The sequence below is a fragment of the Zonotrichia leucophrys genome, chromosome 3 (assembly GCF_028769735.1).
Source record: "Zonotrichia leucophrys gambelii isolate GWCS_2022_RI chromosome 3, RI_Zleu_2.0, whole genome shotgun sequence".
NCBI classification, from domain to species: domain Eukaryota; kingdom Metazoa; phylum Chordata; class Aves; order Passeriformes; family Passerellidae; genus Zonotrichia; species Zonotrichia leucophrys.
The window spans coordinates 82,118,273-82,144,555 of NC_088172.1; the positions used below are offsets into that span (position 1 = coordinate 82,118,273).

Sequence of the window (26,283 nt, forward strand, 5' to 3'; positions counted from 1 at the left end):
TGCAACTTTCCCATCTGATATAAATGAGACTTAACTGACTCACTTGAGCAATGGAAACCAGAAAGAAACTGTAACACTCACTCATTTCACATATGCATCACGACTTTTAAACAGCATGAACTCTTTTTTCCCCTCTTCCATTTAATTCGTGGGATTTACTGTTAGAAAATTATAATGTTAGAGAGCCTTAGAAGAAGAGAAAACTGTCCATGCCTCTTGTCATCTTATTGCAAGGGTTCCAGACTGTTGTATCCTTATTGCAAAAGTTTCATACCTCCTTGGTGTTTCTCATGGGCAGCTCCTCAGAGCACTGACTCTTTCTGTTTCACAAAGCAGCCATAAACTCCAGCTCCCCTCTCAGCCAGCCACCCCACTCTTTTATAGCACTCTTCCTCTCACTGGTTACAGCTGTGGCCTGTTAAAGTCAGGCCCATTCCTAATCTTCAATAATTGGCCCAGCTGCAACTCCTTAGGGGTAAGATTACTTTCTACACTATCTTTATTTTCTTATATTCCATCCCCCTACACATGCCACCTAAACTTTGTATACAGTATCTCTGTTTATAATTACATGATGAGTCAAGCTTGCAATGAGGAAGAATTGCTTGTTTCTGCAAGTAAAATGAAAATAAACTGAGGGCAAGTCTCTAGAAATATAAGGGCAAGTCTCTAGAAATATAACACTCCCATTTAATAAAAATTTCTTTTCTTAAAGTCCTGAAAGACATTTAAAAGTTTAAATGCAGCTCCAAAAACTGTATGGTTAACCATCAGCTAGCAAAGCAAGGTCAATTCCTTGGATATACTAGTCTCTCTTAACTAAATCAAAATAACCCCCCATGTGCTCTCCTTGTGTACTGCAAGAGTAAGAGAGATTAGTTTAAACACTGAAGACTATCTTCAGGGAGAAGTAATTCTTCAGTATTAAAAGAAAGGAGGAAGTTATCCCTGTATTGCCACCAAAATGCTGACAGCACTCTTTCCAGCTAGAGCTGGAATCTGGAAATTCTACCAAAAATCATGGAAACAGAATAATTCAGGCTGGAAGAGGCCTCAGGAGGTCCCTTAGAAAAACTATACTTCAAAATAGGCTCAGCTGTGAGATCAGTCCCCGGTTCTCAGTAATTGAAAATCTCTGAAGGCAAAAGACCACATAAGCTCTCCATCCCCCAGTAATGGAGAAATTCTACATGTATTTAATTAATCTGGATCACTCCCGTTTCAATTTAGTCACTGCCAAGAGTTCAACTCCATCTCCTGGTCTATAACCCCCATAGGCACTGGGAGTCCACCTCTTCTCCAAATTGAGAAGGGTCAATTCCAGATGACTCTCCTAGAGGGCAACTGCTCATCATGACGGTTTTTGCTGAATGCATTCCACTTGATCAGCAACTTTCCTTTTATCAGGCACCTAAAACTGGACGCCATAGAATTCGATATAATGCAATGAGTGCTGAATAATAAGGGAGGATAATCTCTTGCCTTGATCGACTGGCTGTGTGCCTGGTGATACAGCCCAGGATACTCTTGGCCAACTCCCTTCCTTGTCAGAGCCCAAGCCCCCCTGCTCTCAGCTTATGCTCCTGCCAGCAGCTCTTCCCTCCTAGGTGCACTTGTCCCTACTGAACATCATCATGTTCTTGACAAAGCACTCCTCCTGCTTTCTAGGAATCCCTGCATACCAGCCCTCCCCTCAAGCCATCACCTGGCACCCCCTTCATGCTTGTGTCATCTGCAAAGATGATAAGAGTGCAGCACATTGCCTGCTGCAGCCACTGCTAAAGAAGGTCCCCATGGAGATTCCCATGAGACTCCACACACAATGTGGACACTTCACCACCACCCTCTGACTCAGGCCATCCAATCAGTTTTTTATTCACCTAGCTGTCCCTTAATCCAGGTCAATTCCAATTGCTTGGCCTGCTACAAAGAAAAAAAATAAAGAAAAAGAGAAAGAGAAGAAATCAGAAATAGGAGACTGAGGAGACATAATGGGAAAACACAAGACTCCTTCCAACAGCAGCACAAACCAATCCTGGATGAAAACAGCAGAGTACCCAAAGCTACAGTGCATTAACTTCCTACCTTTAATTGCTCAAAACCATACCTCAGCTTAGCTGTATCCAGCTTATGCAAACATTCAAATCACCACCAACAATATTTGTGGAGTTACAGCCATTTCACTGTTTGTTAAAATACTCTTAAAGTTGTATTAGATCAGTATGAGATCAGAATTTCATGTTCAAAGAAAGTATCACTTTCAGAAAATTTTCCAAACTTTCTTCCTTTCCTGTACACCTTTTTGTTCGACACTCATACTAAAAACTATGTACATTTCAAGTATCAACAACATGTTTTCAAACCTACAGATAAGAAGCTGGAAATGCTAAAGAGCAGCAAGTTTACCACACACATCAAAGGAAAAGTGGCTGTGCATAAGCCTCTTTAAGCTTAGATGGTTGTAGCAAAAACTTCAAATGCACATTTGGTAGTTAGATGCTACAGCAGTAACAATTATAAATATAGATTTTGGGGGAGAGAGAGTAAATCTAATTACTGCCAAATTTCATACAAAAGAAAAACAGTAAGTCTAACCATCTGAACAGCTTTATTCAGACTGTGAATGAAGGACTCTCTTAGGTTTGCAGTTGGCCAATTTGCTCATCTGCATGAGGCTTCTTGCCACGTTTCATTGTACTAACCTAGTTGTGATATTTAATCCCCTAAAGCGGTAGTAAGGCCGTTGAATCAACTTTGTGAGCTAGACTATGCACGGTTACACTTTCAATTTGAGCGAGGAAGCATTTCCCAAAGCTGAATTAATTAGCTTTACTTATACCACGTCTGTTGCAATATTCAGATGACTTAGAATGTCTAACATCAATTTGATACTTGCTGTTACTTTTAGCTAGGATAAGAAATCCAAAGAACAGTTTGTATGTATTAAGAGTCATGTAAATAGCATATTGCTATCTAAAGCATGAATCTGAGCAATTTGGCAGGTAGGAAAAAAAGGAGTGACCACTTGTGTTTACAGGGAACAGGTCTACTTTTAATTCCTGCTGGATAGCATGGATATACATGTGGCCTCTAAGGGATTATCCAGTTTTTCTACACAATTATCCAGGTGATCTTCCCACACTACCTCCTCATTATTTTTCTAAAGAAGGTCACAAAACAAAGAAATAACTACTGTGTAGCCATTAAGAACTAAAATGGCACACCTACTGTCCAATAATAAAAATTATTTCCAAAAGAATGCAAAATGGTTGTTTAGATACTTCCAAGTAGCATGTTATTATCATAACAATTTCCAGGACAATAGTCATTCATAAGCAATTGGACAACCATATCACATTTATCACAGGTCTGTAGAGAAAATATTTTATGGAAACCATCACACCTTCCATAGCAGAAAAGTTCACCTTCCCAAACTTGATGGGTGGGGGTTATGTGATAGCTGGTTCTGGAGATTTTTGAGAGCTAAGAGCTTGTGGGTGGAAAGCAAGGAAGGATTACCTCCATAAGTACTATGAATCATGATGTGCTACATTAATAAATAGATCCTAATAAATTAAATATAACATGAATAATTGCAAAAGCAAGCACAATAGTTCTTTAACCATTTTTCAGCATTGTAAGCTAGTTGGTAACAACACTAGAGAACAGAAGGTCCTACAGAAACATGAGATCAATAACAACACTGGCAGTAGTGAAAAAGCTGGTTTATGTATCATAAACTTCAACTAGATTTTTCCCATTTTACCCGAATTCTGTATCACCTATTCAAATGCAAATTCTCTCAAATGAGAAAAATATCCTGTTACAGGGCTCAGGTTGTGTTTGGTCACGTGTACATCTGTATAAACTGCAGCAAGCTGCTGCAGGATGTGAGAGCAACAGTCCTGGGTGGCGTTTCTGTGTGCAGCTCATTGGGAGCAGCAAGCAGCAGACTCAAAACTGTGTCATGGACACTGGTATTTGCAACATGATGAACATCCAATTATGGTTACATCCAGCTCATCAGCTGAATCAGAAGTCAATTAGTGGTTTTTCCAAAGTGGACATATGTTTAGAGCTGTGTGGGAAAGAAAGGAAATTTTAGTTCTACTCTCAGATCCAGGCTGGCAGACCACCATGAGCAAAAGGGTACATGGGTAATCTGACAGCACCCAAGAAACAATTTTTAAGTCCATCATCTGGCTCAAGAAATACAAAGGCTACCTGCAACACTGTCGTGCAGCCTGCTTGAATAACTACACCACCTGATTTTAATAAAAGGGAGATTTGTATATTTCATTTTCCTGAGACAGATGCTATTAATCATTTTTCCCATCACTAAGATTTTCACCATTTTTTCTGTGAAAGTCCTGTTCATATTTTGTTTTAACAAGATTGTCTTTCCTTTAGCATAGGCAACAGGTCTGTTTGATCTAGTTGGTTAACAAGCTCCACGGTTGTCTCTCCTTAAGAAAATGCAATGTTAATATATAAAAAATAATAAATGTAACATGAGAAGAACAAAGCACACAAAAAATGTGCTCTTATGTTTTCTGTAAGAATCCAAAGTCCATGTTTAAGATATACACTGGCATTTTCTTGCACTGTGTGACAATAACCAGAGTTTCAGAGATCTAAACTGCTTTTCTAACATTCAGTTCACATCCTCAAAAGCCGATAAACAACTTTTCAAAATTTGTTGGCAGAGATGAAAAGGCACAGATTGTACAAGAACTCTCCTACCCCTACTCAGAATGGCATATGATTCTGCTTATAAAACACAAATTATTTATCTTCTACAGCATCTCCTTACAGAAGGGATGAATTTTGATGGATTTTTTGCAGGAAGGAAAGAAGAAGTAGGGGAAAAATAAAAAGAAAGAAAAGGGAAAAAAAGAGAAATAAAATAAAAGTATTTGTATACCCTATTCTTGGGTAAACTCATTCAAGGTACATTAAAGCTCTAGGTGTGCAATTAGGAAATAAGAATATTATCCAAGAGAATGCCTGCTCCATGCCAACGTGGTAAGAAAGCTTTGCTGTCTATAGACCTGACAAAACAACCAGGAAGAAGAGTTCATTCACTCTGATGGTCTGTGCAAGACTTAAAGGATGATTATTTCCCATCTTTTTTCCATCAGCTATGTTAGAGATTTACCTTCTAGGATACATTATATCCTTAATGCCTGTACAGAGATAATGAGATCATAATTTACAGGAACTATACATATGAACTGAGAAAAGTATAAAGAGATATGAATACATGTATTACTTTAAATAATTAAAGCATTTTAATTTATTCATTCTGAAGCCAGAAGGAAAAAAAAAAGAAAAAAAACAATGTAGGAATAACATCACCTTGCATTAGCTATTCAAATTTTAATACATATGCCATTCCCAAGTAAACCAACAAAGTTGTTCTTCTACTCTCATTACTTTGTTTTGTAGACAACATGTCCAAATACTATTTTTTGTTGCAGCAAGTAAAATATCAAAAATCTTCACTTATTCATCGCATATAAGGTAAATCTTCAGTATTTTGATTCTGGCTTTTTTTCCACTTATTAAAAACAAAAATTAAAAATTAAAAGAAAGGGGAGAGTATTATGAAGGCAGACGAAGCTAGCCCCCATTTGAGGGCAAATGTAAATATAAAAGCTGTCCATATATCAAAACCTTTCTTCTTGTATAATACTTGGCAACTGAGTCCTTGGCCTCTTGAGGGCCTACTGAGAATAACTGCATCAGGATTTCACTGCTGACAGCAGCATCAGCCAAAGGATCTGCCTAAAGGCACTGCCATACAGCAACAGGCCACAGTACCCTGTAGGGTCTAGGTTACAGGTCACTGACTCTGCCAACACTATTTCTACTCTTCTGCTCTTTAGTTCAAGCCAAAACAAGGCTGCACTTTTAATACAGGAAACTGAAACATGGCTCCCTTCATCACTGCATATCACTGTCACAATCCTACACAAAAACAAGAACAAATTAAAAATTATTTCTATCATTCAGCATACCAAAACCAGGAAGATAGCTAATTTAGCTGTGCTGGTTTTGGACAGATGTTCAACCTGTTGTACAAGTAGAAAAGGCACATGCACTCACATAACCCCTGGATATATGCATATATAGTGCTCTATGCACAGCCCAGCAACTTTGCAACCTGCACAGAGACATCCTATGTACTGTGATAAATCCTCAAACAGGTTTTGGATTCAGGCAGTAGGTGACAGTCAAAATGAACTACCTAGCTTCCTGAAGTCTTTTAGGAATTTGATAATGTAGAACAGGCTTTTAATGAAAACAATTGCGCTTTTTAACACTCAAACTTCTTTTGCTCATGGGAGTAATGTATTCTACATCAGTACAAAAGAATCTCTCTGCAAGGTTCACAGAATCATTTGTTGTATATCAAAACCAGAAGCAAAGCAGATTCACACTGCAAATCTTCACTTGATCAGAGAGGGTTACAAATAGTAGCTGAGGTAAACACCAAAATATTGATCAAACAGACAAACTGCATTGTGAAACAGCACAGCCACACTGGCCACACACTCCATGTGGTTTGGGGCATGACAAACTCAACATACTTGCTAACTGTGAGTCCTGTTACTTGTGCAGACTATCTTTAACAGAGTTTACAGACAAATCACACAGCTGCTTTATACATTCATCTTATCTGCTACTTCTACCTAGTCCATAATACCTCACACCATAAATACACACACACACACACAGAGCACTGCATGAATCAGCTGGGGTAGGAAGCACTACACTCATTCTCACACAGAGCCTTACCCAAGCTGAAAAGCTCCACTTCCACCAGCACATGTGCAGTTACAGGCATGCATGAGTATTACGAGGGCAACTATTGCACACTTCATTCCACTGCAGAATACAGACACTCAAGAATTACTGCTGGTAAGCCTTTAAATCATCAGACCTGATTCCCACATCACGCATTTAATTGCCGCTGCATGATGGGAAAATCTTTCTATATTAATAGTGAGTTTGCATCATTCAAATTTATAAATTATATAAACTGCTGATTCAATTAGACTATCAGAGAACTCTTTGAAGATTAGAAATGCATCTCTTATTGGAGTTTTACAGATAGAGATAACCTAGCAATATTTTTGTAGGCTAAAATTTATGCCTCAGGTGCTTTGGTGCAGTGTGGGTGCACTGGGAGGAGAGCGGGAAAAGTCACTGAAAATTAGGAGCCAAGGGAAAACAAAAACAAGTAGAAGCATTTGAGATTATGGAAATCTACTTATGTTCATGAGACAAAAAGTTATGATCAATAATATCAATTTAAATACTACAAGTATTTTAAGGGTACCAAGAAAACAGTGTAGGATCACATGCACGCACAATTAAGAAACAAGAAAGAGGCAGGAAAGCAGCTGAGAGAAAACAGCTACATGTTTTCCACAAATCAAAAGAAACCCTGAACAAGTACACTAACAACAGTATTTGTATTTAACTTGACCATGAGGAAATGAATCCTAAGGAACACAGGGAAATAGGGGAATGCACAATGCTTTGGCAATTTTCTGTGAATACTCTCTCCTTCTAAAGATTCAAATGTGAAGAATTTATTTTGGGAGTAGAACTCAGAAAAGTGACACCTTTTGTACCCTACTGAGTTCTTTACCAAGGAAACTTACTAAATAAATACTTCTGGTATTTAAGTAATAAAACTAAAAACTGAGCTTCATATATCTTATAAACAGTTTTAAGCATAAACATGAACTGATATTTTACAGCTTTCCACTCTTCACAGCAAATTCAGAGTTAATCCAGATTTTAGGTTTAGTTTGTTTTTACATTCAGAGAAATTGGCAGCAATGTACTCAAGCCTCTTAAATTTTGTGCTCCAAAAAGAAGATTGTTGAATTTGAAAGAAAATTAACCTACACATGCTTGCCCAAAATTATAAGTTTATACTATGGTGGTCTAAAGATGAAGCTAGCAAAAAATTCATGAAGCTATGCAAAAATTCAGATGTAGTTCTACAAATTGTACAGAGCAGACAATTTTTTATATGTGAAGAAGCCACCCATGATCCAAATGCAGATCACACACACATAGGTGAAAAAAAATGTGTTTATGCAAGTTTTCCGTAAGAGCTAGGTACTCCTAAAATTATGAACTTAATTGTAAATCCATTCATCCATTAGGAGATCATTAACATTCACAATCTAACAAGCCATTCTGCACCAAAGGAGGAGCCTGACCAGACAGTGAAGTTAATAACTCTACAAGATACTTGGGGCTGACAGTAAACTTGTTAATGAGACAATATAGCTACTAATTCCAAATGTCAGTCATAAAAAGAACACTCAGACATTGTCAGAAGCAAAACTCTCCTCATTACTGCTTCTTTATTGCTTTCCCTGTTGAGGAGAGAAAACATTCACAAGTTCTTGAACAAAAATCAAATGAAGAAAACACATAATTTATGACACTACCCAAAGCACCCTTGAAAAGAATAATTGGGAGTCTTGAGACAAGTTTTTCCTTGATGACAAGGAAGTAGTTTTCAACAGGGCTTTCTGTATTTCAGCAAGTTCTGAATTTTCTCCCCCTTTTCCAAATAAATTGCAACTGATGGCATTCTCTTGGGTAAATGAAGGAAAACTTGATGCTCCCTTGTCTCAGCAGATCAAAGAGATCATGTCTTCCCCACAAAAAACCCCAAGCTCATTTTCAGTGAAAACGATAGTTAGACTAATATAAATGCCTTAGCATAAAAGCTACTTTGCCACTGATTAAAGAATTTCTTATCTGTATCATCCTTAAATGGTCCTCCAAGGGTGTGTCTCTCCCACATCACAGACTTCAGCATTTCCAGAAGCAACACAACATAACTGAATTTGCTACTGCTTCATTTACATGTCTCTATCAGATGACTGTAAATAATATTAGCATGTAGCATTCCAACAAAAGCAACTTTGGAACCTACACAACCAAATTTCCTGGCTTACTATATTTGGTTTAGTCTCCATTCATCAACCCAAGAGCCTTCTGATGGGCTGCTCACCGACAGGCACTTCTGAAGAATGCCTTGCCCTCAAAGAGAAGAGGGCAACTATGCGAGATCAAAACTAATTTTCCCCTAATTTTTGGGGTGGGTGGGTGTGTGTGTGGACAGAGATGACAGCGCCAGGGACACTGAGTTGCAAACAAACACCAGTTTATATTTACAGAAGCCTTGAGATTAACCAGGCAGTATCTCACTGAACCAGTTACACGAGTCTGCTCACCCACTCCTCAGGCATATCTAGCAGCCAAGCCTCCTTCCTTATATACAATTCAAGAGACTCTCCTACCTTTCATTCCCAGCTCTGTCTTTCCAGGCCTTAGCTCCTTTTTCTCCTGTCTAACCAGAAAAATGGTATCTTTCATCACAGGGTGATATCAATAGATCTCTTTTCTTAACAGCAAGCAAGAGAGGTCTGCTCACCAAATGCAATTGAAAAAATTAACCATAACCTAACAGAAAATTTTTCAAAAGCCACAAAATTTCATGGAAATGTTACTCACACTACTGTAAGAGACACAAATCAATTGAGCTCTTAAGCTCTAAAGACTTATTTTGCTTTGGTTTTCTTCCCCCAACACAACCATAAGCAAGACCAAAAAAGTATTCACCATGGACTTGATTTTTGTTCTTTGGAACTTTTTTTTTAGAGAAACTATGAATTATTTCAGTATTCAAAATTATCAAGACAGAGAAAATTGATTGTATGTAGTAGAAGAATTAATATTTGTCTCTTGGGTTCTTTTCACCAAAGGTGCTTTTAACTGAATAAAGCCTGCAAAGACAACAGGTATCAATGGAAGTAGTGAAACCAAAAAATAAAAAAGACAATTTAAGATTTCAGATAAAATCTCCAGTCAAAACATACTTTTTATTCTAAGACATTATGTGACTTGAAGTAGGAAACAGGAAAAGTCATCTTGAAGTGATTTTTTCAGAAAAGGGATTGTGGTTAAAGAAACACTGTATCCTTTATGAGAACCTGTTTAGTTTGATGTACAAGAACTATTACAATGAAAAAGAACCAGAACTAAAGAAAAAAAAATCCACCAAGTTTCTGGTTGTGTTACAATTGGACAAAAATAGTCCAGGTCTAGTATTTTATAAGAGTTTTGAATTCTACTGAGTCAAATATATGACTGAGATAACAGAACACTGAAGAACACAAGGTGTTTTAGACATTTTACTCTGGAGCTCTTTCCTCAACCCCAAGGGTCTCCATACCCATAACATTTTTCATACAACTTTCTAAATTGTATTTTTTTTTATTGTTGTAGAGGGCAGGAAAAATTATTGTGTTTTTCCTGGAGTTGAGTATTAAAAATATTGCTATGCAACAGCAACCATATGTTGAAAAACCTGATGACACACGGAAAGGAATTCACATTTCAGTTTTGTGTATCTTTGGGAACATCAATGAGTAATCTGCTAAACATTACTGCTCAAGTTAAGCTCATTTTCTTAACATCTTCAATGATACCTGCTAGCCTGCTGTTCTACTGAAATAAAATCAGATGGAATATTAACAGCTTCATTCTCTTGGATGCATCTGGAATGTTGGCAGTTAACATAGACACTATGCAAAATATTCCTCCCCTCAAATACAAATCACCTTTAAGTGAAGGTAAGAAGGTTCAGCAGCAGCTAAATTGCTCTGCAAGATCAAGCCATTTCCAGGAATGCTGGAACATTCTTGATATTATATAGAAAATAAACTACCAGTGTTGGTAAGGCACTTTGAGATCTTTTAAAGGCAACCATTAAAACATACTAGCAAATTAAATATTTTTTAACAATTTTTATAAGAACTTCTAATAGGAGCATTGCTTTACAGGCAAAAAAACCTGAAGTACAGAGAGAACACTGGATTTGTTTCTGATTGCAACACATCAAAGTCATACAAAGTTAAGAACTGAGTACAGACTCCAACATCTGATGATAAAGTTCAGTGGACATGGCAGTGTTCAGTCAAAGACTGGATCTTGGAGGTCTTTTCCAACCCTAATAATTGTCTAACCAGGAATGCCTAGCAGGACTCTTCTCCTCCTAGATATCTATCATATACAAAAATTCTGTACCAGAAACACCATTTTACAAAGCAATGTGACATGAAACATGAGTGATCAAGAGCAAAAGAATAAAAGTTTTAAAAATGTGCAACAAGCAAAGACAGTAAGCGATCTCTAAAAAGAACAGCTGAGATTGAACATGATTTTTGTCAGCTTCTGTAATCTAGAAAAAATTCATTTTACCTTTCATCACAGTCAATGAAACAAATATCTCTGAGTAGTTTTTTTTAATTGAGTACATTCACAAAGCATATAAATTCTGTTAATGAGAAAAAATACATTCTGCATGGGCTTTACCACAGGCCCAGAAATATTCTTGGCATTTAGTCAGCATCTCAGCACACCTAAATGAAACAAACCCTCTTTAATAAATCAGAAGATGAAGGACTCCAACAACAGTAATTTTTTTATATCCTCACCAGATGGTTGGCTTGGCAAAAGCTGGCTGAGGAGTTGCAACAAGAGAATGACTTCAGACGTAGTATTACATGATAGCACATGATCAGATAAAGAATTTAAAGTGCAAAGATCTGCAAAAAATGGCATCATGCACTCAGGTCACCCCACTCAGCTTCAAGAAAGTAGTAGTGAATATACCTCAAAAATGGTAAGGTTTGTGGAATGGTCCCTGTGCAGGGCCAGAAGTTGGACCCAATTATCTCCATGTGTCCCTTGTGACACAGGATATTCTATGATTCTTTGCAATCTATTGCAAAAGAAGGAAATAAGAACTTGAGCCCTTTGCTGTAACCCAAACCCAGTGCTGGTACAAAGCTGACACAGACTCCTCCCCACAGCTATTAAAATCTTGCCCGAAAATAGTTACATTAGTTCTACTGAAGAAAAAGAATCATCCACATTTTATAGATTCAGCTACAGCTGGCCATTTCTCAATCCCACCATTTAGTTAGGAAACATCTCTATGTCACCCCTTTATGTTTGCTTCACCCATTTTAATGAGCTGCGTGTTCCTGTCCCACCTCTCCAAGCTCACTCGCTTGTGCACTCGGGTGTCTGTTGCAATATGTGTCTCTTGTCCTGCCTGCCATCCTCTCCTCATCTCTCTTCCTTCTCTTCCCTCCACAGTAAGCCTTACTCTGCTGCTGGTCAATTCTTTCATGCCAAGAAAGGAACAGCCCCTCACAGGGACCCTGTGGTGATGAGTACAACCTAAAAGAGATAACACCACCAACAACAACCTGGCCAGTGTTAACGCCCCACAAGAACTCTTTCACTGAGCTTAGGCGGCTGCAAAGGACAAAGAAAGTGATCCTGGACAGTATTTTGGTTTGTATTTCCAGCTGACCTTACCATAAACTCTACTTTACGGTAACATAAATCAACAGCGAAAAAATACAAAGTTCTCAAGTGCCCATAAAACATTCCAAATCCCTGGATTTAAGTGTCTACAGTCAGCTTCCAGAACTATTCCCAGACCAAAGCTGATGCCATACATGATGCTGGTAGACAAATAAAAATTTCCTTAATTAAATTCCACCTGAAACACCTGGGAAAGAAAGAAGGCAATACAATTTCCTCACAGATTAGTGACATTCTTTGAAAACAAGAGAACTACTCTGTACCTGAGCATTTTAGAATGGCCTAATGAAAATGTGATTTCCTCTCCCTCAACTTGTTCCAATATCTTGAAACATTTTGGAAGACAACTTAAAACAAAAGCAAACAAACCAAAAAAAATCCCAACCAAATTCAAAAACCCAAACAAACAACAACAACAAACAAACAAAAACCAAACCGAATAGCAACAACAAAAAACACCCTAGGAAAACAATATACAAACTCCTTACCAGTGATACAGGCATAGATCGACTTTATTTCATATTTCCCAAACATTCTTTAGAATAATTCTGAAATGTTTTCAAGTTGCTGAAATTTTCTTTTTAAAGTTCCACAATATTTTCTTACAGAGCTCTTTTCTTCTTTTAGTAAATGGGACCATATCTACATCTCAAAATGTAACCTTCAGAAATTGACATCTCAGAAAACCCCAAACAACTGGCAAAATCTTGAGAAATGAATAACTCAGACCAGTTTTCTCAATCATAAAGAAAAAAAAATGCTATCCAAAATATTCCAAAATATCATTGGAAAAGACCAAGCAGATCTTATACTTAAAAGAGTTCTCCAAAAAGGCACAGAGAATAAATCAGTGGCTGAACTGGAGTTTCTATTCCTCAAGAAACTTGTATCTTTGAACATTTATTTTATACCAAACCAGGTAGAAGTATTGATGTGTCAACATGCTTAGCTATATAAAACATTTCCAAAACATACAATTCATAAATATACAAATATTTTGTTTAGACACACCGTATTTTTAAACAGAACATTGTGTTATCCCAGAATGAAAGCCTTTAAATTGAATTGACATTTAACTATATCTGCTCTATGAGCTATAGGAAGCTCTAGGCGAGCAATCCTTCACTATGTGCTGTCCCCTGTGACTGTAACAAACATCTCCTAAGAGAACTTGGCACTACAGATTCCACAGATTGGTCAGAACAAACAGAGACATTGTGTCCAGAGCAAATGTTCATAGAGAAACACAATTCCTGAGAGCACTGGGCTAGAAGGCTCATAACCTGTGAGACACAGGCATTCTAAAGATGTTTGTTGAACCAGCTGGAAATCACATTTCTGTTTCCTCCCTACAGAACCCCAAGAGAATCCCAATAGACAAAAGATGGAAGAGTCCATGGCACTCCTAGTGACACCAGCAAACCCCCAGTATGCTACAGGAGAAAAGAAACAGACCATCAACAAATCCCTTCTATCAAAACGCTGACAAAATGGCAATCTAAAACTCACAAAGGAAATAGAAAAGGCTTACTCACTTTTCCAGACTGAATGATACCCACAGGACTAACATACCCTTTTCTCAAAAACAAGCCAACTAAAAAAAAATTTACATGCTCCATGTTTTAAAAATCAATATTTAGAAAAAAAATTAGTATCTCCAGTAAAATTGTTATCACTTTATTACTTTTTTTGCCCCCTCTAATAGAAAAGAAAAACAAAAAAAGTGCTAGAAAGTTTAGTGAACTTTCACCTAAAGTTCTATGTTTCAATACATTTCATCTGGAAGGACTCAAAAGATTAATGATTGTGGGGGCTCATGATCACGATCATAAATAGGTCACAAATAACTATAGAGTGTACCCAACTATGTAACAAAACATTAAATCATTTTCTTAGCACATAAGCAAGATTTATTGTTTTCCTATAAACACCAAGCTAGTACTTCATACTATGTACTCAAATCACCCCCACCTCTCTAAGACCAATAAAAGATTAAAACAAAAGCCAAACGTTCTCTTTTTCTCTTCACTCACCATACCTGGATGAGCAAAATTACCAGAGCTGGACATTAAACAAATTGCAGGGTATTTTTAAAGCACCTAATTACACCATCATATATCTGCATTAAAAAGTTGGCATTATCTAATGTCTTTCAAGAGAATCTCTTAAAAGACATTAGATAATGCCAACTTTTTATAAAATAAAGTAGAGATTTATAACCTCTACATAACTTATTCACAGATTCATTTTGAAAACTCAAGCATCATACACAATCAAAATGGTATTTAATAGCATATGGCAAGAAATTTAAGAGATGTTGACACACTTCACATTTCAGTTATTTACAAATATGACTGGAGCATTTTGCAAATTACTGTCTTCATCTCGGATTTTTAGGTTCTGAATTATATTTTCAGAATTGCATTTTTTCTCTTCAGCATTATATTTCTCATCAAAAAATTATGGAACATTATGATATTTCACTTGTATACCAAATGGCAGGTACCAAAAAAAGTTTAGGTTCACGTTGAAAAATGTGACTTTTTTCACCTATTACCATTTTTTGTTTTACTGAGAAAAAAAAGAAAAAAATTGAAAAAAGCCCCAACCTCCACTATTTTTTGATTAGCATAAATGCACATAACAGCTCTTTTGCAATCTCCAGTGATTTTCAGTCCCCAATGATACATTTCATTCTTTACATTAAGCAATACATGTTTATGTCTAACTCAAAAACGTCATATCAAATAATCACATGTGCTCTTAAGCTTAAATTGATTTACAACCAAGAATTACTTTTGACATAAAAAAAAAATGCAGCTGTATCTTCCAGATGAAAAGATACATTCTTTTTTTTTTTCCAGATGCAATCTCAATCACATGGATACAGCTTAATTCTCAGATGCAACTAACAGGAGCAGGAGATTATCAGACAATACTAAGCAACTAACTGGATATTAACAAATGCTTTACATAAATATATATTTCACATGCCAAGAAACCCCACAACTTTAAGCAGCTGCAGAAACTGAGCAGGCTGTGTTAGTAAGGAGAAACGCCCTACCCAATCTACTTACTAGCATGCTTATCTGCAAGCATTATAAGGCTGTTAGAAATATCTCTTCGCCTGTAAAAACACACCACTTTGGCTTCCACGTTCCCATTGGCAGTCTACAAAAGGAAGAGAAAATCAAGTCAGGATGTATCCCTCCTCAGCTGAGTAACACAAATTAAACTCTGCTCTCTGCTTGGAGTGCTCCCTCAGGTCAGTAGTTCTCACATGATCAGTCAAGCTGAAATCAACAGAATTACTCCAATAAATAAAATCACATTGAGAGAGGCCAATTTCAGACCAGACAAGAGGATTAACTACAATTATTGAGTCCTCAGAATTCATATTTTGTTCAGGTGTTCAGAGGTGCAATGACCTAATAATGTAAGAATCCTTCAGAAATGTTGGAATCTTGTGAACGTTTCTTTATAAACCAGCTTTAGATAGAAACGTATATTGCAAAGTACTCTAGCATTTTTTCAGAATCTCATTTAATATAGCATTTATTGAAAAAATCTTTTTCAAAGACTTCTGAAAAGTTTATTTGAAAAAATCACAATGGATCCTAAAATAAAAGATCTATTTAGTTTGGTGTTGTTTTCATGACTTATTATGGGGACCATGATCTTCTATAAAGAATTTACTAATATTTGAAAAACTGCATACTCCTTCTCTTTTTTACCTCAAGTTACTTATTTAATACTAAAAAATTACAATGTTTTGATAAAGTTTCTTACAAAAAAAAAATATTGTCCCTGGTAGGACAATAGTCAAAGCATTTCATTACATATTTACGTAACATCTCCACATTTGCTCGATACACACGAAAGCAAACCATTCACATTCAAGATGCCTGGACTACAACCTCCAGCCTCTCTTTAAGAAAAAAAAAAATCAATACATGACTCTGTTTTACCCTGCATGAGTAAGATTAAATTATAGCAGTGCAGTTTAAAGATAATAAACATTACATTCAATTCATGATTGGAATCATGTCAATTACCGTGAATAAAAAATTTTCTTCTCCAATAAAAGTCAAAAATTATTTGCCATGCACAAGTTCAGTGGATGTTGTGTTGGACACCACTAACATTAAATGTGGTTGATGTCCGCTATGGCATAGTGCTGTGTTTCATTAAAAAGATGAAAACCACTTGCAGGTCACCAATTTTTTAATTTACTTTCTAACCACTGGGGAAAAAATATCTTAAACATTACCTACATCATGATGGGTATTTTAACAATTAACTTTTGATGTAGCACATCAGTAAGCTTTAATACTGCTTGATGGAAAAGCAAAAAAAAAAAAAACAAAAATATTAAAAATAATAAAAAATCCCATAGAAACACCACATTATTATAGCAGTGTCAGAGTGAAGAAAAATCATCATGTCTTGCCCAAAATGACAGTCAATAGAGCCTCCATTTTTTAGAAAAATACACTCAGGGCAGAGACAGAGAACAGAGCCTGTACTTTATTCAAAAGCCCATTCTTCATTCGCAGCTGCCAATAGGCAGAGCAATAGACAGCCACAGAAGTCACATATTCTGTCATTTGATCACTGCAAAGTCTCGCTGGCACCTTCCAGCTCTTCAGATGTCTGTCTAAAAGCAGACACATTACATGATGGCTGTCATTCCAGATGGATTCACAGTGTCACTGTCAGCCAGAGAATTACATTCATTCATTTCTCCAAAAATTCATAGAATTTGTTAGAAAATTTTTGCAGCAGAGTAATCCTGTTCACCGGGAATTGGGTGTTTCCTTAGGTAACAGGGCAGAATTAGAGGATATCACACAGCAAGTTTTCAGTAACCACCAGAAACCCCTACTACAGTAAAAATCTTAAGGGATAGAAATAATTCTCAGGTTTTAACAAGCACTGTTGCCAAAGGTTAAGAAAGAATCTTAGATATTTGTACCTTGTTAAGTTCTTCAATTCTCCTAATGAGATATGGATTGCTGGAAGAATTTTCAAAATAAACATAATCTGCAAGGGAAAAAAGAAAAGTCACTGAAATACCATAAGTCATGTAAAGGCCTATCATTATTAGCGCAAAACTTGTCTTCTAAACCTAGAAGTTTTCAAAGGGCTAAGATTTCTTCATAAATGTTGGGACTGTGATGCATTTCTACACTGAGATTTAATATAATTTGTTCCTAAATTCTAGTTTTAACTGCACTACACCTGCTTTAACAATCATGCTGGGAAAAATTAAAGGGTTTGTGTTGAAGCTCACACTGTAATCCAGTAATCCACATACTTCATAAATCTCGATAGGGAAGGAGCAACTTCTCACAATAAATGAGGAAGATTTAAGACCTGAGCATTTTAGTGAGTTTCTATATTATGGAGATTAACATTTCTGTAAGAGATAACACATCATATTTATTATCAGGTGCTGTGGCAATGACCAATGTCCCAATGAGTAATGTAGTTTTATGATACTTGCTCTTGTTGTTATCTCTGTCCAGTAAGATGCAAACTATATTAAACAGAAATTGCCATGAAATTAGCAAGGATCTTGCAGGACAAGGTCTCTTTCAGCATGATTAACATAGAAATATTTTCATAGATTGAATGGAAATTTACTCATGTCCTGAAAGCTACTCCCATGCAACATACAAAGAATTGAGTGCATTTCCTTTAATAGTTTTTTGAAAACTTGTTTTTGTCCAATGAAAAACTACCCATCAAATGTCAGCCATGCTTTAAATTTGATGTTGGACTTCTGCAGCGTGCACATTGCAAACTTTATTTTTAAAAATCAGATGAGAAACTGTAACAATGTATAAAAGTCTTCTGCAACACTTTGACACTACAATACAATGAAAAGGAACTTCAGGAAGTTCTTATGACAGAATATGATCTTTGGGTAGTGTTCACAATTTCTCATTAAGATTACAACGAAAAAAAAGAGAATTGGTGACCTAAGAAGTAAACCCTACCCACTACCTGCTCAGAGAAGGATTAGTTTCATGAGTAAAGGCTGATGGGACTACAATCTAGGTGCCCTAATGAGGGAAGATTTGTGGCTCTATCAGCACATCTCAAAACATTAGCAGAAAGCGATGCGTGGAAATGAGGGGTGACATTTTCACCCCAAATTTCCATGCATCCTCCCTCTAAGCTCTGGCTTTGAGAGCAGGAGGATGGAGCGATTTTTGAGCACCCAGTACTGCACACCTAACTTGAGCGGTGCACCTGAGCCACAGCACCGGGCACACTGCCACGTTCGTTCCCTCCGTGAGCGAGCCAAAGTTATCCGTGTCATTTTCGCCAGGCTCGGGGTGGGAAAACAAACGCTTGCCGTGTTTTTCACCGCCTGAACGCCTTCTCCCCCCCGCCCTTCACCAAGCAGTCACGTATCAGGGCGCTCCTCAGGGGTCACGGCGGCGAGCAAGGGAAGCTGACAGAAATCCCCCGGTTACACACGGCCGGATTAATTATTTATCCCCGGCAGACCAAGGAGGGCGCGGAGAAACTCCGCCGTGAGCGGGAGGCGGGCGCGGGGCAGGGAGCGGCGCGGAGGGGAGCGCTCCCCGGGCCGGGCTGGGGCTGCCCGCTCCGCACGGCCCCGCACGGCGCCGGCAGGGCCCGCCAGGCCGCGGTGGGGCCGGCCGGGCCCGGGGGCGCACGGCCGGGCACCCGGCCCCTGGCTGGCCCCCTCCGCCGCTCCCCGGGGAAGGAGGCGAGGAGCAGGGGCGGCCGTGCCCGGCCCGCGCCGCGGAGCGGGGACTGGAAGCCGGCGGCGCCGCTACCCCTTTCCCTTCCCTTCCCCGCGGAGGGCGGCGCTGCCCTTCTCCTGCTCGGCGGCGGGGGCCGGGCTCCCACCCGGCGCACGGGGCTGGCGGGGGAGGAACCTCCGTCCTCCGCCCCGCCGAGGGCCCGGCGACCCTTCGCCGGACCGGCCGCCTCCTCTCGCCGCCCGCCCGGGCCCGGCCTCCCCGCTCGGGCCGCGCCAGCCCGAGGGCCGGGGCGCCGCTCTTGGCCCCGGCGCGGCGCACATGGCCCGCGGCCCGGCGGGACCCCCGGCCCTGCCCGCGGGGGGCTCCGGGCGGGCGCCGCCGCGTCCCCACATACCTCCCACTCGGTACATGTTGGCCGCCATGTCTGCGCTCTGCGCCGCCCTCCTCCTCCTCCTCCTCCTGCCGCCTCTGCCGGGCCGGGCTGGGCAAGGAGGGAGCGGCTCCCGCCGCCGCCCCCCCGCGCCGCGCTCGCCCCCACCCCGCGCCGCCACCCCTCCCCGCCCGGGCGCAGGACACAGCGCCCCACGGGGCCGCCGCCGCCGCTTCCGGAGCCGCCGGCCGCCAAGGGGTTAAACGGGCGCCCCCGGGCTCCCCCCCCGCGCACCGGGCCCGGGGCGGGTCGCGGGCAGGGCCGGCCGCAGGTGGGGTGGGGCGGCCCGGCCGGGCGGCGCCGAGGGAGCCGCGGGTGCGCGGCCGCGCTCCCCGCCGTGCCCGCAGCACGCCGCGCTCTGCCGGCTCCCGCCGTTTGTCCCGCTCCTCTCCGACCTGGGGAATTTTTGGTGTTTGCCTCTTCCCCGGGGCGGCCGAGGGATCGCTCCCCTTTGGTGACTCTGTGTAGTATCCCAAAAAAAGTTTGTTTCCTGCGCAGCACCTGTTGGCGGTGGGTTTGGCGGCCCCTTTGTTCGCCTCCGGAGCGCGGTCCCACGGGAGGCTCCGGCGCCCCCAGCCCGCCCCGGGCACGGTGCCGCTCCGAGCTCTCCGCCGTCTGCAGGACGCAGCTTGCTCGCAACAGGCAGCACAAAACATCTATGACAGAATAAAGATAAATCTAGCTGCTCGTCTCAGAGGCAGGAAGGGTTGAAAGAGATGCTTTCAAATCCTCCGATGAGAGAGATGCTTCAAAAACATCAATATGATGTAATATGAAGCCATTTCCCCCTGTTTATACAAAGTTCACACCATAAGAAACAATCCATACACTTTACAAACAAATTGATCTAGCTGCGGCATGCTTTCTTGGAAAAGAAATGCTTGTTATCATCTCCCTGCAACGAAGGGGATGATTTATTATTTGTTTCATGTCCTGGATATTCATGTGTGCATTCCAAAGTTAAAATTTCACTTCATCCTCAGCTACAGGAAAATGTGTTGGTTAGAAGGAGGATGATCTTCCCTGGTGTTTCGAACGATTATACCCTGTCCTTCCTTTCTCCTCTAAGCAAATATGGGACTATCAAGTGTCTACTTCTAGGACACAATTTCTCCAGCGCCTACAACTTGTGTCAAAACGGCAACTGAGAAGCGAATTTCTGAAACACATGTAACAAGCATATGATACAGTAATTTACTTTTCTTTTAAACACACAGGCACATTCAAGCATTGAAAGGGAAAATGGGGACATTTCCTCCGTTGAACATCTGTGGGAGCTGAAAACAAGTCAGCAGAAACTCCTTGGGAAATACCAACCCTGTCCAGCTGGGTATTACCAGAGGCACAATAACACGACCTGAGGTGTTACTTTTACTCTCCTGTTTTACTGCCTGGGGTAAATGAAACGGGTTAAACTTTCGAGGCAAGAGAACAATTAATTCAAACCGTTGGTTTGTCACAGCCATCACAAATTAAATAAAATGCCTCCAAGCTCTTTTCCTTATTTTAAGTCTGTACTTAGGGGGATGAGGGGGACTGCCCTCACTAGGAAGTTTACAATGTCCCCTCATCCCACAAGGAGTGGATTTGGACAGAAACAGAGCAGTGCTTCCATCAGCTGAAGGCATGGCCTGTGGAAGAGGAACGCAGCTCCGGAAGATGCAGAAGGTGAGACCAGCCCAGGGAAGCCTATGGTCCCAGCCTGTCCTTTCAGGTGGACAGCCTGAAAATAGTTAGGAAACCACCCTTAGTTCCAGCTGCCAGACTGAGGCTGCACCACAGAGCAGATAAACAGAGAAATAATGGTGTTTACATACCTCAGTACCGAATCACAGTCACTGGGCCCCCTTTTCACAGTGCCACACTCACGCAGTCAGCGCAGCCCAGCCCGAGGCATTCGGTGCATCCACAGCTCAAGGTCACTGCCTTGGGAGTGGGCACAGCCAGCTGCTGGATACAGAGTTGCAGCACTGGCAGAACATTTTACTTTGGTGTAACACATACAAAAGCCTGGATACAGTTTATTTTCGGTGTACAGAATGGGAAAAATTAAACTCATGTAAATGCCTTCATTTTTCTAGATTAAATGGAATGGAAAACTCTCATTTCAACTACAAGACTGTTAAGAAAAAAAAAAGAACCCATAACAGATAAGAGCCTTGTCTTAACCTGGTATATGAACTGTGTTTATCCATAGACTGAGATTACTTGTGCTGTTTGAAAGAAACCACATTTCTGTAGCAATTTAAATTAAGATGCAAGACAGATTATTCCTGTTAGAGACACAGTTTACCTGAGAGCTTCATTTTACAATTTTCTTTGTTGTGCCACCCTGAGCAGTCCATCATTCCTCCTCATGGTCCTCCAAAGGAAAGCCAAAGAAAGAATGGAGTGTTAAAAGGATATTTTAAACTAGTTCCATGGTCCAGGCTGGGGAGCTGCCCCATGGTGAGCAAGATCAGCAGTCCTGAAAGAGATGGACATCAGGTACTGAGAGAAGAGATGGCCAAGGACCTTTCACAGTATTCCCAACACAATGTCTATTGACTTTTCTAGGCTGCACCCTCTTTTTTGGCTTTTTCTCTTTAGCCTCATCAGATGCACCGAAATCATGTCTATTACATATCTATAAGGTTAATTGGAGCTATACAATTTTCTTAATGCATTTAAAAGAATGCTATTATGAAATATTTTTTTCTATTAGAGATAGTACAAAAAGTTTCACCTTTTCTTCATAGGCAATTTAAGGTTTCTTTATTACATATGGAATTACTTGGACAAAGGTAATGGAAATCTGCTATAAGAGAATTTTATTCCTGCATTTTCATTTTTCAAATTGAAATTTCTCATTTTCCACTACTGCAGAGCCAAGATGAAAGTTTTAAAAAGTTTTAACAATTTCCTCATTTCATGAAGTCATAGAATAAGAGAACTTCCATTGCAGCTGTCATACAGCCTCCTATTTTGTGTCCATAGAATTAAATTTCAAGGTTTCCCAATTTCAGAAGCTCCTTAATTACAAAAAGCCTGAATCTAAATAACACCAACCTCACCACCAAAACATGTCCAACCTATAAGCTTCTTCACAAAAGATACCAGAACTGAATACAAATCTTCCTAAATTATTTGATTGTTCATGATTATACTGACAGTCAAGAGGACTAAAGTAAAACATAGTGATAGAGGGGTGCACTTCAGATTGAAATACTTCAGAATCTTACAGGTAGGAACATCTTTGTGAAATTGACAAAAACATTGAAGGAGTTGCTTGAACCTTCATAAAAATGTTCATCTTCCTGTAGAGCTTTCACAGAAACTCACCCTTGTGCTAATGAAATGGAAAGGAAAAGACCTCTCCCATCCTTGGCCCTTTCCCATGGGACTACAGAGGGTTTGTTGGTCTGTTTCATTTGCACGTGTAATTTTGAAGCACAGGAAACATTCAGCTGTTCAAGTATATGAAGTTACACCAAGGAAATCCAGCTCCCTTGCTAGTAAAACTTTCCTACAACAAATAAACTGGCTGCATGCACATAATCCATCCAAAGAGTTAAACAAATTGCAAAGGACTTCACAAACGATCATTTCTTATCAGTTTAAACTGCTACATTGAGAATGAATCACCACCATGGAGGACTTGGGTACTTTATGGACTTGTCCTGTACCTCAAAAATAAAATGTAGTCTGTTCAAAGCCACTTTGCTCTTGTGTGAACAAACATACCAGCTAACACAGTCACACATTGATCAGACTCACAGAGAACTAACAATACAGGCAACTAACAATACTTTTATTATTTTTAACAACACCAATATGCACCATAGCTTGCAAAACCTCATTAATGAATTTGTAGCAGAGACAGACAGACAGCTTGGTGTCACTTAATTAGTCACAAAACAAAAATATTTTTCCACACCAATATTCATGATTATATTTATAAAAAAAAAACTTATATAACTGCCATTTGGCAACAAACATTACATAAGGTTGTGTTGTGTTTTTTATGTTTACAGAAATACAAAATTCAGCATTTGTTATCACAAGCAATAGAAACTTTTAGCTGCCTTTACAAAACAGCAACTAGGTGCAATCTATAAGAGATGCTTTCACACCAACTTCTCTAAATCACAAAAAAACCCCAAATCTCTCTCAAGAGAAAATCATCTGCTCTTGGCATCAGAAATAACATTGGCTTTTTATTGACTCTGAGTCAGATCTCTCAAGAGACTCCTAGTTAAATTTGTCACTATTTTCATTAAATATGATTTAAACAATAGCTTAAAGCTAATTGCTGAATTACTGGTAGTCTGCAGATTTAGATGTTGAATCCAAATCTTATAGTCATAAGAATTCTGCTAAATCAGTGTGCAGATAAAAATGGTTCTTATGGTTGGCAACAAGTTATTAACTGAGAGGATAGTAAAAACACATCTCAGGTAATGGTTTTTCAATAAGCATCATAGTGTTATATAGATTGGTGCTATAGGCTACCAAATGGCATTTGTTTGATAACACATATAATTTCATTTCCTATAAATCATACAATTGAATTGAGGTTTTCTTTTATTTTCTTTTTTTTTGGGGTGGGGTTGTTTTTTTTTTTTTTTGTGCAAAATAAGTCAGATCTGAACCTCTATGTACCTGTCTTCTTGTTATGACTGAATTTGCTTTAATGAAAATCAGTCCATTGCAATGGAAAAATTGCTTTAGGTTTGAGGGAGGAATGGTAAAGTAGGGTTTATTATTAATCTTCTACTAGAGGCCAGATGTATTTCTTCCACTCCAGAGGCATAACTCTTTTTTTTTTTTTTTAATAATCTAAATAACAAAGTAAATCTTATATTTCTAATCAGATTAAAAAAGAAAAAATAAGATTTACCAATCTAGAGCTTTTGTTAGAACTACCAATTTACTTTCCAGTCCCCATCTTAATGGAGAAAAAGCCTGCATTTCTAGAATTCAGTTTTGTACCCCATTCTTTTTGCCAGTTTCAGACGACCCTTAGGTTTATGTCTAGTTTCTGTTCAAGTCCATGCAAATTTTGTGGTTGACTCCAGTGGAGCTAAAGCAATACCATTATATAGCTTTTTATCTTTGACACAAGCAAAGTTGCAAATGAGAGCAGTTGGAAGCACACTGGAGCATTGCAGACATCTGCAGCACTCTGAAGTGAAGCCATTTTGGGCTTCAACACAACGCTGGATAGATATTAAACACTCCAGAGCAAATTTACTCTTTTTCTCTCCCTTTCTTTCAACTGATCTATTTTTTGTGCTTAACACCTGCTAAAAAGCTGTGAAAGGTGCTTAATGACACCTATTTAAGTAGAGTACAGTACATTCATCTGAGCAGAATTAATTTAAGTCAAGGACTCAGCATCTGTTCAGTTCAGTTTTTCTGGAGCTTGAATGATCTCAGGCGAGCAACACCGAAGTGTGACTTATTGAAATGTACCCTCAGTGCCTTGCTGTGTCTCTAAAGAGTGCCTGGTGTTTCCATTACAGATGCATTTGACCTGATATTTTCAGGTAGCAGTTCTACCTCTAGTTTTGAAAAGCAGAACAATTTCCTTATGCAGGTCTCCAGCTCAGTGCAGTAGGAAGACGATCACTTATTGTTCTGTTGGTAGGAGGAACTTCACTTCTGCATTCAGGCTGGGTGACTCTCAGGGACACATTTATCAGTGCTGTACTGCACACACCTTCCTCTTAAATCAAGGGCATCATTCCTGCTTACACACAGTGAATTTAACTTTGTGTTCAAGTGACCTCTATTTCTAACAACAGGTGGTATGACAGAGGAGGTCTGCTTGCCTGCATGATAAACAGGTGTCTGACTGGATGACTTACTTTCAAAAACCACTCTGGGGAATGGTGACAAAGAGCAGCAGCACTCAGCACAACAGCAGTACTGCTGGTATTTCAAAAAGTATTGGCATTGCATTTAAGTCTTTTACCTAGAGACAATCCAATACCTGTCTCAAGCAAGGGAAGTTTATGAAGCATTTTCTCAGGATGAGTGGAAAGAACAAGCTTGAACATATCTCTAGATGGGTAGATTACAATTAGTATACCAGTAGGTGCTAACACAAGAAATACTGCAAGAACTAGAGAATCCCTAGTTGCAAAGCTGGCATGCTTTTTATTATTGTTGTTTGGAATTATTTTGTTTGTTTTAAATCAGTTATGTTTTGCTTGGCAAGAAGAAATAAACAGCTTGAAAACCCCCTTCCCCACAGTACACAGTGGGCTGAGTGCACACTTGTGCACTCAAAATATTCTGAGTATTCCCCCAATACATGAAGATAGCAGGAGATTTTACATACTTCCTATAGCAATAAGCCTAACTGATATGTCCTGCAAGTAAGTTCTATAATTATGGCTGTTTGAGCCAAATAGGGCTCAAATTTGTCTGTTTGTACCAAATAGGCACAAACAAAAAAACCCTGATCATACTACCTACTTCTGAAATATCCACATTCAGTAAAAATGCCCCCACTATTGCAATTGCGTCTCTTTTTTGTCAGAAAGGCAGACTCCAACTCTGCTATCTGAAGATCTGTCATTTCCATGCTCAGTCTGACCAGTTTTACCTTCTCTCTGGCAGACTGAAGATTTTTGACTCTACAGTCCTCACACCCATTTATCAGATGAGCCTTTCACTTTTTTTTAA

At 39.4% G+C, this 26,283-nt stretch overlaps 1 protein-coding gene across 4 annotated transcripts in view; it reads right to left on the bottom strand.

The window, feature by feature from the left end:
* The window catches only part of MTA3 (metastasis associated 1 family member 3), a 141,654-nt gene extending 121,963 nt beyond the window's left edge, over positions 1–19,691 (bottom strand). For 2 of the 4 annotated variants that reach the window (XM_064708993.1, XM_064708996.1), the window contains exons 1-3: positions 19,576–19,691; positions 17,414–17,481; positions 15,516–15,609 (exon numbers count right to left, since the gene is read on the bottom strand). In XM_064708993.1, coding sequence (XP_064565063.1) covers positions 15,516–15,609; positions 17,414–17,481; positions 19,576–19,603 — 190 coding nt within the window. In that variant the 5' untranslated portion in view covers positions 19,604–19,691. Of the gene's footprint in view, positions 1–15,515; positions 15,610–17,413; positions 17,482–18,696; positions 18,959–19,575 lie in introns of those variants that run through there. The other 2 variants (XM_064708995.1, XM_064708997.1) reach the window with 2 other exon arrangements.
* Positions 19,692–26,283: the final 6,592 nt, after the last annotated feature.